At 45.7% G+C, this 14,330-nt stretch overlaps 1 protein-coding gene across 3 annotated transcripts in view; it reads right to left on the bottom strand.

Moving 5' to 3' along the window:
- CEPT1 (choline/ethanolamine phosphotransferase 1) overlaps positions 1-14,330 on the bottom strand; it is a 269,974-nt gene that overhangs the window by 89,193 nt on the left and 166,451 nt on the right. For all 3 annotated transcript variants that reach the window (XM_072137305.1, XM_072137306.1, XM_072137304.1), the window contains exon 7: positions 1,677-1,835. In XM_072137305.1, coding sequence (XP_071993406.1) covers positions 1,677-1,835 — 159 coding nt within the window. The remainder of the gene's footprint in view (positions 1-1,676; positions 1,836-14,330) is intronic.

Raw genomic sequence — 14,330 nt, 5'->3', positions numbered from 1 at the left:
AAATGGTAGTTCCAGGGACAGTTATGGCAGCCTCATGGGAGCATCAGTAAATGAAATATGTAGAGCAGCAACATGGTCTAATCAGCTGACCTTTGTGAAACACTATAGACTAGATATCCAAAACACAAAAGAATTAGCCTTTGGTACAAAACTGTTACAGGCTGTTGCCCTCCCTGAAATGTCAATAATTTGTTATGTTTCCAAGTGGGGCCGTCATGGGGGACGCAATGGAAAATGGGAATTATTCTCACCATTCGTTTTCCATTAGTCCACCATGACGGCCCATATATATCCCCACCCATATGTACTGTTGCTGTACTGTATTTATATCTGATATTTGTATGTGATTTAACATGCAATAAATTGGGTTGCATCCACTGCCTTTGTAGTTATTTGATAGTCATTACAGTGTGGATGCAGGGGTGGGGTATTTAACTTCTCTGAATCCTGTCCCTACAGAGGTCAAGGGGTCATCCTTCAAGTGGGGCTGTCATGGTGCACTAATGGAAACCGAATTAACGGTGAGAATATTTCCCATTTTTTGAGCAAAACCACTCAGTTCAGGGATTAAACAAGTTATGTCACTGATGGGATATTGATATTATTTGTTTATGCCTTAGGTAAATGATGAGATAATGAAAGTATATCAAGAATTACATGATGTATGTTATGTTTTAGGAAAAAACTAAGAATGTAAAAGAAGAAAAATTATTGTAAATCACAGGAAAGCTACAGTCACACAAACATGTGCTAAGCCCTATCCTGTACTTTCCATGCTCAGCACTCCCCTCTCAAGAGGGATCCATTCTGCTAGGCCATACTTACAGCAAAAAGATAAAGCATGCTATCTTTTTCCCGAGCACGGTACGGTACGCTGGGCAAACAGTCAAATGAATGGATGGCCATATTGTCCATTAAAGTAAATGGTACCCGTACTGAAATGGTACAGTACTCGTAGTACACAGTCGTATTTAAATGTTCGTTCGCAAGGGGCGTAACATAACCATCTAGCCATGATTAAGGATGTGTGTTCTGTCTGAAATGCATTTGTCTGTACATATACGTATGCAATTGCTAGATGATTATATTTTTTGATCAATAAAGAAACTACAGCGTTTGCTATTTGGCTGGACCGTGGACATAGTTTCTTGCCCTCAAATCCTTGCTTGACCTCTCCGGAGAGCCGAGTCCTAAAGAGGCCGAACTTTTCTCTGGTGCACCCATGTCCTTGAGGCAGAGGGGCGTGGCTTTTAGTAGCCCCACCCACCATGACTCAACAGCATCATGCCTGGGAGAAGTCAAGGAGGGTCTGTATTGTGCATTGCTCATGATACAAAAACTGTTCGAGCATACAGAATGGCTCCGCAGCAGCCTCCATATAACAGCCACAGTCTCTGAGGAGAGAGCAGGGCGTGTGTTTTTTCCTAGTTTCACGGCCAGCAGCAGGAGGGGGCTTAAATAAATTAAAAGATGGGGAAACTGGGAGGCGCTCGGGCTGTTATACTGAGTTAATATATAGTTAAGATGCCAGAAAATTTGCAAAACACAACAGTACCCCCCCCCATCCACTAGCCAGATTGAGCAGCCTAATTAGGACATTCTTCCACCAGTAATCTGGTGGTAGATGTCCTTTAGGAAAGCAAAATACATATAAATAAAGAAAATAAAATTCTTACCACTAATTTATTTGTTACTTTGGCAGAAACACATCCAAATGCAAGGATGTAAAGGCATGGGTGCTTTTCAAACAGCCGAATAGCAGATTTCTTGTATATCATGGTAGCGAAAATGATGACACTCCCAATATGTAGCATTGGAGACAGTACACTAGTACCCTAAAAGAGGAGAGAGAAACAAAAAAACTAAGTTAGAACGTTAACACGTTATTTTTACAATATGTAACAAGTTCTATTGGTAATTAAAAAGGTTAAACAAAGACTATCCCTGCTAACAAAGTTAGAAAGAATCCTGGTGTGCTGCCAGTAAAACGGCTTGCGTTTCAGACCCCCTTAGCTGCTTTAGGCTGGATTCCCTCCCCCCCCCTCCATCGTAAACAAAAGTCGGGTGGAGGGTGAACAAAAGATTGGTTGCTTCCTATATTCGGGATGTTTCCCCAATAATGTCACTGGCCTAATAAGGACAGCGACCTCCTGTTGAGTGATGTATCTAGAATTGCATCAACACCAGAATTTAGAATTTGATACAGTATCTGGATATTTGATATGATATTTTCAAGAAAAGAAAAAAAAAGTATTATCTAAATTCAAAATGTTTAGGATGCGGTCACATGAGGCTTTTACATTGTGTTTAGAAACGCAATGAAACCATCTGGGGGGCGGGGCTCAGCCTGATTGCATATGCGTTTCCATTGAAATACATGATATCTGTAATGACCAACCAGTGTTTTCAAGGAGAGCTTTGGTTAATTAATGAAGGATTATTTTATGTATTATAAAGGTTATAAAGGTAACGTTAATATAAAACTTTTTTTTAAACGATAATGTAGCAATCTTTGAGAAGATACTGTACATCTCTATATACCAGTTTATTGAGCTTGTGCAACTCTAAAGAAGAAGCTTTTGGTAAGTTAAAGTCCATAGCCTAGTGGAGAAAAGCACAGTACTGTATTTCTATGACATGAGATCTTGTGTCAGGGGAAGCCCTTAGAGATATAGAAAAAAACATATACGCTTGCCAGATTTCTCCTCTGATTAAAATTTTATATGTCAATTTATATACTCAGCGAATACAATGTCCCTTACCGTACATTACAGTGTACTACTGTTTAATGTGCCAACACCTAACATATGTTTAAATAAACACATAATGTACATTTACAATTACTTTTAAAATACAGATGTTCTATAACAATTATAAATTACAGTTGGTAAACAAACAACTTGTGTTGATATTGCGAATACAAAATGTAATAGAACAATGGTATGCAAGAACGGACAATATTTAGAAAAAGTTACATAGGTTATACGATTGAAAAAACAAACATGTCCATCAAGTGTGTATGTATTACAATCAAGTTCCAGAATTTTCATTAAAATGATTCTTTATATTTAAATGTTTGTATTCACCATGGAATCATTCGAGTACATGCAAACTCAGCAACGTACTATTCCGCAGTTCGTTCCATAAAATAATGTTGGTGGGTTTGAGATGGCTATCAAATATATTCACACTGTCTAATCAATGAGGATAAACCAAACAGATCACAGAGACACTCTACAGAAGAAAGTCGGGAGGAGTAAGCAGGAGTAGCTAGGTATGTGTCTAGCAGCTAGCAAGCAATAGCAAATTTATAGCAAATTACAGTCACGGCATTCCCCTAACAACAGTGCACACAACCATAAACTGCAGGGGAACAACAGGGGAAAGTTTGCAGGCTGTTTTAGCTAGGTGGAGATGGGGGGGAAGATGAACAATGCTCACCACTGCCATCTCAATAGGAGCTGAACGGCCATTTGGTTCGGTCAAGGTGCAGGTGGCGTGGTGTGCTCACCGCACTTTGCATAATGGCAGTCAATGGCGGCCATGAGCTAAATGTCATCAGCTAGCTCATGTCCAGCATTTACATTTTTGTGCATAAGACCTAAATATATATAAACATTTCTGCGCTCTTTAACCTCTTGGTGGCAGCACATGCAGATAGCACATGCACACTGGCATGAGATTATGGCTGTATGGAAAGGACTCGCAAGGACTCTGCGAAGCAGCATACATCTGCAGTAAACTTCCATAAATAGCGCGCCATTGGACGTCATCAACTCTTAAGCGCTCATTACTAGTACAGCGCCGGCCCCCGCGATTAGCGCTCGACGCTAGCACACCCGTCCTCTTCTGTGTCACCACATCACGAGGTGATATTGCGATGGGACGCGGCTGACGGAGGCAGGAAAACCTCCTGCTGACATCACCAGACCAATTGGATCGGTCCCGCCCACTCTGGACAGAGGAGTAGAGCGCTACTGTTTGCACCAAATCACTATTTTCCTATCTGATCGCCATCTGTAGCCTCCTGCGTCCTGTTTGTACCCTGTGTGATCACCTTGCGTGATCACACTTGTCTTCCGTTTTTCCCATCTTCTGTCTGTCCCTTCCCTTGTTCTGCAATGGAAGCACTTTTCAGTGGTATTTATTTCCAGAGCACTGTAGGTGTACCCGTATTTGGGTGCTTTTATCTATTTTCTCTATGTGCCATCTGTGCGGCTTGTCCGTGTGGTTTGGTGCACATTATTTTTTCTGTGTGCCATCTGTGCGGCTTGTTCGTGTGGTTTGGTGCACATAATTTTTTCAGTGTGCCATCTGTGCAGTTTGTCCGTGTGGTTTGATGCACCTTATTTTTTTTTGTATTCCATCTGTGCGGCTTGTCCGTGTGGTTTGGTGCGCATTATTTCTGTTTCTTTTATGTGCCATCTGTGCAGGTTGTCCGTGTGGTTTGGTGCACATTATTTTTTTTGTGTGCCGGCTAGACGGTTTATCCATGTAGTTGAATGCACATCATCTAATTTTTCTGGTGCACATTCTTATTTTTTTGTGTGACATACACCATGTTGGAGGTATACAACATGCTTGCCTCTGACACAGAGTCAGCTAGTGGGGGTGATGTCCCCTGTTACCGATCATCATTCTCCTGCTCATATTCCAGTGACCCGGAAGAACAACCAAGAAGGTGCCTTAAGTTTCCAGTGCCTGGGACTTCTGCAATTCAAGTGCCTGGGGCTTCCACTGACCCCACATGGGTAGCGCCAGATAATTATACCTCTCAGGTCCCTGACTTTTTGGGCCAACCTGGAATAAATTTGCCACAGCAGGGCTTAGAGCTCTGGACGTTTTTAAGTTTATTTTACGTTTTTACGTTTATGAGGAGCTGCTGAAATTAATTGTAGTCCAGACCAATCTCTACGCTGCACAGCATATTGCCCAAAACCCTACTTCATTTTATGCACAACCCTCCAGGTAGACTCATGTCACTGTAGCAGAGATGGAGAAGTATTGGGGCATAAAACTTCCTAAAGGGATTGTAAAGAAGCCCGCAATCAGGGACTACTGGAGCACAGACATTCTGTACCACACCCCGATGTTCTGCATGGCAATGAGCAGAATGCGCTTTGAAGCCATCCATAACTTTATGCACTGCACCCACAACACACAGTGCCCACCCAGAGATGACCCCAGTTATGATCGTTTATTTAAAGTCAGGCCCATATAAGATCATTTTACTGCCAAGTTTGCCTAGGCATATACAACCACCAAACATGTGAGCATAGACGAGTCCCTGGTACAATTTAAAGGGAGACTTCAATTCCGTCAGTAGCTGACCAAAAAGAGGGCAACGTATGGCGTTTAGATGTATAAGCTTTAGGTATATTAAGGGTAGGACTCCACTATAGTGCTCCCAGAATGCCCCCCCTACCCTGGGTGTTACAGGGAAGATAGTGTGGGATTTGGTGCATCACTGCTGGACCAGGGCTACCACCTTTACCTGGGAAATTTCTACACCAGCACTACCCTGTTCAAGTGCCTCACTTCCAGAAATACTGCGGCATGCGACACTCTACGCAGAAATCAGAGAGGTCTTCCTGAGTATTGTGTTGTGTGTTAAGTACAAGGACAAGAGAGAGGTCCTTGTATTCACCATAATACATGGGCACACCACCACCCCTGTCACAGTACGAGGTGCCAGTACAGAAACCCCAAAGCCGGACTGTATTTTAGATTATAACAAGTACATGGGAGGGGTGGACTTGTCGGACCAGGTGCTTCAGCCACACAACGCCATGCGGAAGCGCCAATATTTGCAGATTCCATGACGGTGATGGCATAGTCCAGCACACTGCTGCCTATGTGAGAGTTCATTGTGTGTTAGGGCTGTGAGTCGGTGGACCCTCTGGACCACCGCGGGAGATTGTACTAGACGACACCTGGGACCAGAGTCTAAGTGGCACCTGGTCTTTACCAGCGCCTGCTGCAAAGTGAGATGGTCTCGCTGCGGCAGGGTACCACCAGGTCGTTCCACAGGTGCGACTAGCTTGCTGTGGCAGCCAAGGTAGTAATGCAGATGACAGTCTGTACCCGGGGTGACAACAGGAGGACAGCACAGGAAGGCACACTGGGACTCGCGTCAGGAAACACAGGAGGGCAGGATACACAGGAATGCAGGATACACAGGAAGGCTTTCTGTTCTGTTCAGGCTTTCTATACATGGATCGCAGGGGTGCCCGTGACATCGTGTACCTTCCTAAAAAGTCTCCCTTTGTGCGGCCATTTAGTATATGGAGTGTGGGGAATTGCTCTGGTAGTTGACAGGTAGCAGTGCAGGAAGCAGTGACACACGCAGGTTTAAAAGTCCAACTTAAGTGTTTATTCACACTTGCAAAACAGAACACAAATTCAGCCTTGGCTTAGGCACATGCAAAAACATTATAAAAGTAATTCCTGCCCGGCTAGGCGCTGTCTAATACATTTTGAGGACCCTAGCTATCCGGGTACCAGGCTGCCTGGCACACGCTCTTGGCCAGCAGCAAGACAGGAGACCCTCAGTTACCTTTGCTGTGAGAATGCAATCTCGCTTTCAGCTCTCCAGGTAGGGCCTCCCCTACTGCTTCTGGCCTGTAGATTAAATCAGGCCCTAACGAGGCCTGAGATCCGCACCTGTGGGCAATTCACAAACCCAGGACCGAAGCCCGGGTGGAGTAGGAGTCCCACTACCAGCCTACCCCTACTCCATAATAAGCAGGCCCAGTGCGGACATTACAAATGTGTCTGTGTTAGCTAGGCCAACACAGACAAAACAGACTATTCCTGCTTATCATGTCTGCATTAACCCTTGGGTTACTGCAGACAAACCCAGGGCTTTTACCACACACCCTTCATCTGCCTGTAGGACAGATAGCGGTTTTCCCACACAATACCTCTTACTTTCTCACATACCCTCCCCCTCAGTTCAGACCCACGGGGGCGAACTCCTGACATTAAACAATGCGTTCGGGACAAGGCATCCGCATTGCCCTGTAGTTTCCCGGCTCTGTGCTCCACCGTAAAGCTGAAATTTTGGAGGGACAAGAACCACCTAGTGACCCTGGCATTCTTCTCCTTAGTTCTACTCATCCACGTGAGAGGAGAGTGGTCAGTTATGAGACGGAACTGTCGTCCCAGCAAGTAGTACCGTAGGGACTCTAATGCCCACTTTATCGCCAGACATTCCTTCTCTACGATACTGTAATTTTTCTCTGCTGGCGTGAGCTTCCTGCTCAGGTAGGTAATGGGGTGTTCTTCTCCATTCACCTCCTGAGACAGGACAGCTCCCAGCCCTACCTCTGACGCATCCGTCTGCACAATAAACTCTCTCTTGAAGTTTGGCGTAATGAGGACGGGGGATCCACACAAAGCAGACTTCAATGCCTGAAAAGCCCCTTCTGCTCGTTCATTCCATCGCACCATGACAGGCCTTTTACCCTTCAGCAGGTCTGTCAGGGGAGCGGACATGGTGGCAAAGTTTGGTATAAACCGTCTGTAGTACCCTACAATGCCCAGGAATGCCCTGACTTGCTTTGTGCTCACTGGTTGAGGCCAACCCTGTATAGCGTCAATCTTGTTGATCTGAGGTTTAATTATACCTCGACCGATCACATAACCCAAATAGTGTGTCTCCTCCATTCCCAGCGCACACTTCTTGGGGTTTGCAGTCAGGCCCGCTGCCCTTAGAGAGTTCACTACGGCCTGTACCTTGGCCAAGTGACTCGCCCAGTCTTGGCTGTAGATGATAATGTCATCTAGATAGGCGGAGGCATATCTCCTATGTGGCTTTAACACTATGTCCATTAACCGTTGAAAGGTAGCGGGGGCCCCATGAAGCCCAAACGGTAATACAACATAGTGAAAAAGGCCCTCAGGGGTGATAAAGGCTGTCTTTTCTTTAGCCCTATCTGTCAGGGGTACCTGCCAATATCCTTTAGTTAGATCCAGGGTGGTGAAGTACCGAGCACCCCCTAGTCTCTCAATAAGCTCGTCCACCCGGGGCATGGGATAGGCATCAAACTTAGACACCTCATTCAATTTTCTAAAATCGTTGCAAAATCGCAACGTCCCATCCGGTTTGGGAATTAGAACAATTGGACTGGCCCACTCACTTTTGGACTCCTCAATAACCCCTAGCTTCAGCATCTTCTGAACTTCTTCTGATATGGCTTGTCTACGAGCTTCAGGGACTCGGTACGACCTTAATCTTACCCTTACCCCTGGCTCAGTGACAATATCATGTTTAATTACAGACGTGTAACCAGGCAACTCTGAGAACACATCTGTATTTCTTGCTACAAACTCTCGAGCCTCTCGCTGTTGCTCTTTGGTAAGGGTATCGGCTATTCGCAGTTCTGCCTCCGGCACAGGCTTATCTGCGGCCGGTGAGGGTATCGCAGGAGGTGGACTAGCCAGGACCATCTCTGTATGCAGACTCTCTCTGTCTTTCCAGGCCTTCAACAGATTTACATGATAAGTCTGCTCGGGTTTTCTCCGTCCGGGCTGACGTATCCTGTAGTTCACCTCTCCTATTTTCTCTATAACCTCATACGGTCCTTGCCATTTAGCGAGAAACTTACTTTCGACAGTGGGGACTAGCACCAACACACGATCACCGGGACTAAAGCTCCTTACTTTTGCTGACCTGTTATAAACCCGGCTTTGAGTTCTTTGTGCCTCCTCCATATGCTCTTTGACAATGGGCATGACGGCTGCCACCCTGTCCTGCATATCTGCAATATGGTCTATTACACTTTTGTGGGGGGTGGGCTCTTGTTCCCATGTCTCCTTGGCTATGTCCAGGAGACCCCTGGGATGTCTGCCATACACTAACTCAAACGGTGAGAACCCAGTAGAGGCTTGTGGGACCTCTCGGATGGCGAACATTAAATATGGCAATAGTACATCCCAGTCCTTCCCATCCTTGTTTACCACCTTTTTTAGCATACTCTTTAAAGTTTTGTTGAACCGTTCTACCAATCCATCCGTCTGAGGATGGTACACAGAGGTGCGTAACTGTTTAATATTAAAGAGCCGACATAGCTCCTTGGTGACTTTTGACATAAAAGGAGTCCCCTGATCTGTGAGGATCTCCTTGGGAAGTCCCACCCGGCAGAACATGGCAAACAACTCCTTAGCAATTAGTTTCGCAGAGGTGTGCCGCAGTGGGATGGCCTCAGGATATCGGGTAGCATAGTCCATGACTACCAGGATATGCTGATGCCCCCGAGCAGATTTAACCAAAGGACCAACCAAATCCATGGCGACCCTTTCAAAGGGTACCTCAATAATGGGCAGAGGTACCAACGGACTTCGAAAGTGTACCATGGGAGCATGCAATTGACAATCAGGGCAAGTTTCACAATACCTTTTTACCCTATCATATACTCCTGGCCAGTAAAAACACTGCAAGATGCGTTCCAGAGTTTTTGTGGTACCTAGGTGCCCTCCCATCACATGCTTATGTGCAAGGTCTAACACCATCTGACGATATGGCTGAGGCACCATTAACGGCTCCCGGGTTTCACCGTGGACCTTATCAATGCGGTACAACAACTCCTGATTTACCACCACACGAGGGAACAACTTATCCGCACCTGGGTGCTGAGGTACGCCATTAATTTCTACCACATTTTCTCTGGCGCGGACCAGAGTGGGGTCCTGGAGTTGGGCAGTACCAAAGTTGTCACGGGATACCTCCAAATCAGACAACTGCGGTCCTGTCACTACCTCCTCAGTTTCGCCTGCCATAACATCTAGGGGAAACATTACACTTCCATCTTCTGTGGCGGTCACCCCTACGGCAGGAACTCCAGAGTCTGGGTCATCAGGCTCGGCTTCAGAGATCTGACCAGACAACACAGGAGAACAACCCCCCAACTCTTGGTTTCCCCGCCATAGAGTCCAGAACATGGGGAAGTCCCGTCCCAAGATAAGGTCATGGGGCAAGTTCTTGACAACCGCTGCCTCATGTAGTGTCTCTCCACAAGAGGTCTGGAAGTTAATAACTGTGGTGGGGTAGTCCTTTACGTCCCCATGGATGCACAGGACTCCAATTGTGCGCCCTGTGACCGCCTTGGGGTCTGTGAGGGACCCATTAATCAAGGTCACCCGACTGCCTGAGTCCAGCAGGGCCAACGCTGGATGCCCTGCCACAGTCACCCGGCACAGGTGGCGCTCATCAGCAGAGTCGGGGCTAGTAGCTGTGTAGACAGGGGCAGCATAGAGAGAAACCCTTCTGGCGGAACTGCAGTCCATGGGCTCTGAGGAATTGGGGCAATGGGCTGCAATATGACCTGGCTCATGGCAGGTCCAACAGGTGGGAGCCTCCCCCCTCCTCCTCCCCTGGGGTACTTCCCGGACATTGGGCGTTGTCCTGCCCCGGGAATTTGTGGGTGACAAGACCTTCCGTGCCTTAAGGCCTGTCTTGGTATAAGGGGCTTTCTTTGCTAGGGCCTGAGTGGCACAAAACCTCTCCACCAACCCCACCAGCGCATCGGCATCAGACGGGTCCCCGTGTCCCACCCATTGTTGGATCTCACCCGGCAAGGCCCTGAGGAAACGGTCCAAAACAACCTTCTCGACCATCTGGGCTGGGGTTGATGTCTCCGGCTGAAGCCACTTGCGGACCAAGTGAACAAGTTGGTGCATCTGCCCCCTCGGTGGTAGCGCCTCCTGGTATCTCCAGCTATTCACTCTTTGAGCGCGTAGATGCTGATCCACTCCTAGTCGGGCCAAGATCTCTGCCTTTACCTTGGAGTAGTCCCGGGCATACTCCTCGCTCAGGTCGTAGTATGCCTGCTGGGGATCAGCGACGAGGAAGGGGGCCAACACCTCTGCCCAGTGTTGCTGTGGCAACCTCTCTCGAGTGGCCACCCTCTCAAAGCCTGTCAGATAGGCCTCCACATCATCCTCGGCGGTCATCTTGGTCATAGCTTTGCGGACCTCTTTCCTGGCGTCCTTCACCGTCATTGCTGGGACAGTCCTTTGCTGAGCAGTGGTCAGGGCTGTTTTCTGCCGGAGCAGCAATCTGTTTGTCTCTTGCTGCTGCACGTTGGACTGGACAAGCTGCTTGATTAACTCCTCCATGGCTGTGGCTTGCAGCTTCAGTGCTGTCAACTTCCAGGACATGCACTAGTGTATACTTCACTGCACTTTGCCCGCTCCAATCCACCATATGTGGGGAATTGCTCTGGTAGTTGACAGGTAGCAGTGCAGGAAGCAGTGACACACGCAGGTTTAAAAGTCCAACTTAAGTGTTTATTCACACTTGCAAAACAGAACACAAATTCAGCCTTGGCTTAGGCACATGCAAAAACATTATAAAAGTAATTCCTGCCCGGCTAGGCGCTGTCTAATACATTTTGAGGACCCTAGCTATCCGGGTACCAGGCTGCCTGGCACACGCTCTTGGCCAGCAGCAAGACAGGAGACCCTCAGTTACCTTTGCTGTGAGAATGCAATCTCGCTTTCAGCTCTCCAGGCAGTGCCTCTCCTACTGCTTATGGCCTGTAGATTAAATCAGGCCCTAACGAGGCCTGAGATCCGCACCTGTGGGCAATTCACAAACCCAGGACCGAAGCCCGGGTGGAGTAGGAGTCCCACTACCAGCCTACCCCTACTCCATAATAAGCAGGCCCAGTGCGGACATTACAAATGTGTCTGTGTTAGCTAGGCCAACACAGACAAAACAGACTATTCCTGCTTATCATGTCTGCATTAACCCTTGGGTTACTGCAGACAAACCCAGGGCTTTTACCACACACCCTTCATCTGCCTGTAGGACAGATAGCGGTTTTCCCACACAATACCTCTTACTTTCTCACAGGAGACAGAGTCATAAGTTGAGCTGCTTTCTGCAGCTTCAGCTGACTGTGCTGTCAGAGCTTTTTATATCTGTGTTTATGGGGCTACTACAGTCAGTCTCTGCTCAAACGATGTAGATGTTTAAATAAGTCCTTCTAGTTCTAGCATTGAGGTCTCCATAGATGTGAAACTAGCCTAGAGCCTGGAAATGAGCGTCTTCCTTCTCTAGAATATTGAAGCATTCTGGAATGAGGTAGAGGAACTCTGGCAGTGCTATGTAAGCTGCACAAATGTAGATGTCAGACTTAGGGCTGAGGATGGAGTGGCCTGTTCTTATCCATATGTGGCTTTCTCCTCTCTTCAGTGGTGTCATCTGTCAATGGAGCTCATATTTCTACCATATTGATATCTGGTCCTTCTTGGAGTTCTTATTTTTCAGGACAGAGACAGAGATTTTCCTGTATCCATAGGGCATCTGGGATTCATCCTGTGCCATGATCCATGTTTCTAAGAGGATTTGTAAGTTTATATTATTTAGTATTTTCTTGAGATCTGGATTTTCGCTTTACATCCAAAGGCAAAGGTGTGGAGGCCCTGAATGTTCCAGTTATTGATAATAAGGGACATGGTTGTTGTGTCCATGTACCTTGTAATTAGCATTACTGTTTAGAGCAATCTAGGATAATCTAAAAGGGGATATGGACACAATGTACCCCCACCAGATCAAACGGATTGTTCCCAAAATCAAATAACCTTCCATTACTTAGGTAAGTACTTGTGAACACTTCTTATTTTAATTCAGGGGCACTTGCTAAAAGGTATTTACCTTACTGCAGTCTTTCTTAAGTATACCCCTGATGAAGCAAGGCGAAACACGTTTCGGGTGGTGTCCACCCTTAGCCTGTATATACAGTAACTGAGGACAGGTAATCTGTCTGAAATGCGTAGGCGATCACCGTCTTTCTGAGTGGATTTGTTATTGCTATATATGCTTCAATAAAGAAAAACATTTTTAGACCGTGGACCTTGGCTGGACCGTCAATTGATTGCCAACTGTGTATGTGTCCCTTGTCCTCGGTTATTCCTCTGAGCAGTGTGCAATACTTTTTAAATAAATTTGTTTTAATTGATCTAATAAACTGTTATTTTAAGATTTATATTTTTTTAATCCAGTATAACCCCTTTAAGTTATTGAAACATATTGGCTAAATAACCAGTGCTATTTCTGCATTGGGCTTCATTACATAGTATTATCTAGCTCTCTGCTACAGCTTTTTTCCTTTTTTTAAAGCTTTATTAATAATCGACAAATAAAAACAAACAATAATAAAAATAAAGCAAAAAAACCCTCATCAATCACAACCGTACATCTGATCAGCCAACACAGCATAGTTACATAACAATAATAGCAGTAAACGTACCTTTTTACAACCCCCTCCCCTCCCCCCTACCTTTCCGATCTGGAGAAAAAAAAAACAAAAGAAAGAAAAAAAACAAAACCTACCACAAAAACCTAACCCTACTTGAATTTTGCCATTCTTTCACCCCTGGGACTTTTGTATCTTTCCAATGTTTAATTAACACCAATCTAGTCAAGAACAGGAGTTTCAACAACAAATCAGATTTGGGTCCTGGGCCCAGATTGTGTGGGAGACGTCCCAAAAGCCCAAGGCTGTATGTGGTAAACTACATTGGACCAGATCCTCAATTGTCTCATATATTTCACCCCAATATCTCTCAATCCTAGGGCATTCCCATAAAACATGGAGTATGCCGGCACCAACTCTATTGCATCTCCAACAATTAGAATTCTCTCTGAACCCGATCTTAAAAAGCAAAAGCGGTGAGAAATAAATCCTGAATAGAATCCCGAATAGAATATTTAATTGTGTACACCTGTGATTTAAATTAATAGAGCTTCTAAACACATTCCTCTATATACCTTTCCATTGATCCTCAGTGATCGGGCCCACCTGATTGGCCCATTTCAATTGGGTAATGTGAATCTTTTGATCAATACTATTCCTTAAGAACTTATACATTTTTGCTAAAGTTTTTGATGCACCCCCCAAAATCCAATATTGCTGTAAGGTTACCATTCTCCTCCACCTTAACGCCCTCAAGATCTTTTTCTCGTCTATACGCCTGATAAATTTGCCGATATCTAAACAGATCCCTATCGTCCAGAACACCCATATTCACCCAGTGCTGAAATGTTTGTAGCTCCCCATTTACACCCAATTGTCCTTGGGAGATTATACCTTTTTTTTTTTTACCCAAAACCCGACGTCCTTCATTTTATAAAATTTAAAATCTCCAAAGGAGAGGGGCTCACCTCCGTCCTCGTAGATTCAGAAGAAAAAGTAGGACTATTTCCAAGGCGCTCACCGATCCAGATGGTAATAAAACCATTTAAAATTAACCAATGATGAAGTAAAAATAGAAAACATAAAAACATAGTAACATGGACAACGCGTTTCGCATCCTCTATACCG

This window comes from Engystomops pustulosus, chromosome 2, assembly GCF_040894005.1.
Source record: "Engystomops pustulosus chromosome 2, aEngPut4.maternal, whole genome shotgun sequence".
NCBI classification, from domain to species: domain Eukaryota; kingdom Metazoa; phylum Chordata; class Amphibia; order Anura; family Leptodactylidae; genus Engystomops; species Engystomops pustulosus.
This window is presented reverse-complemented; position numbering and strand designations above follow the sequence as displayed.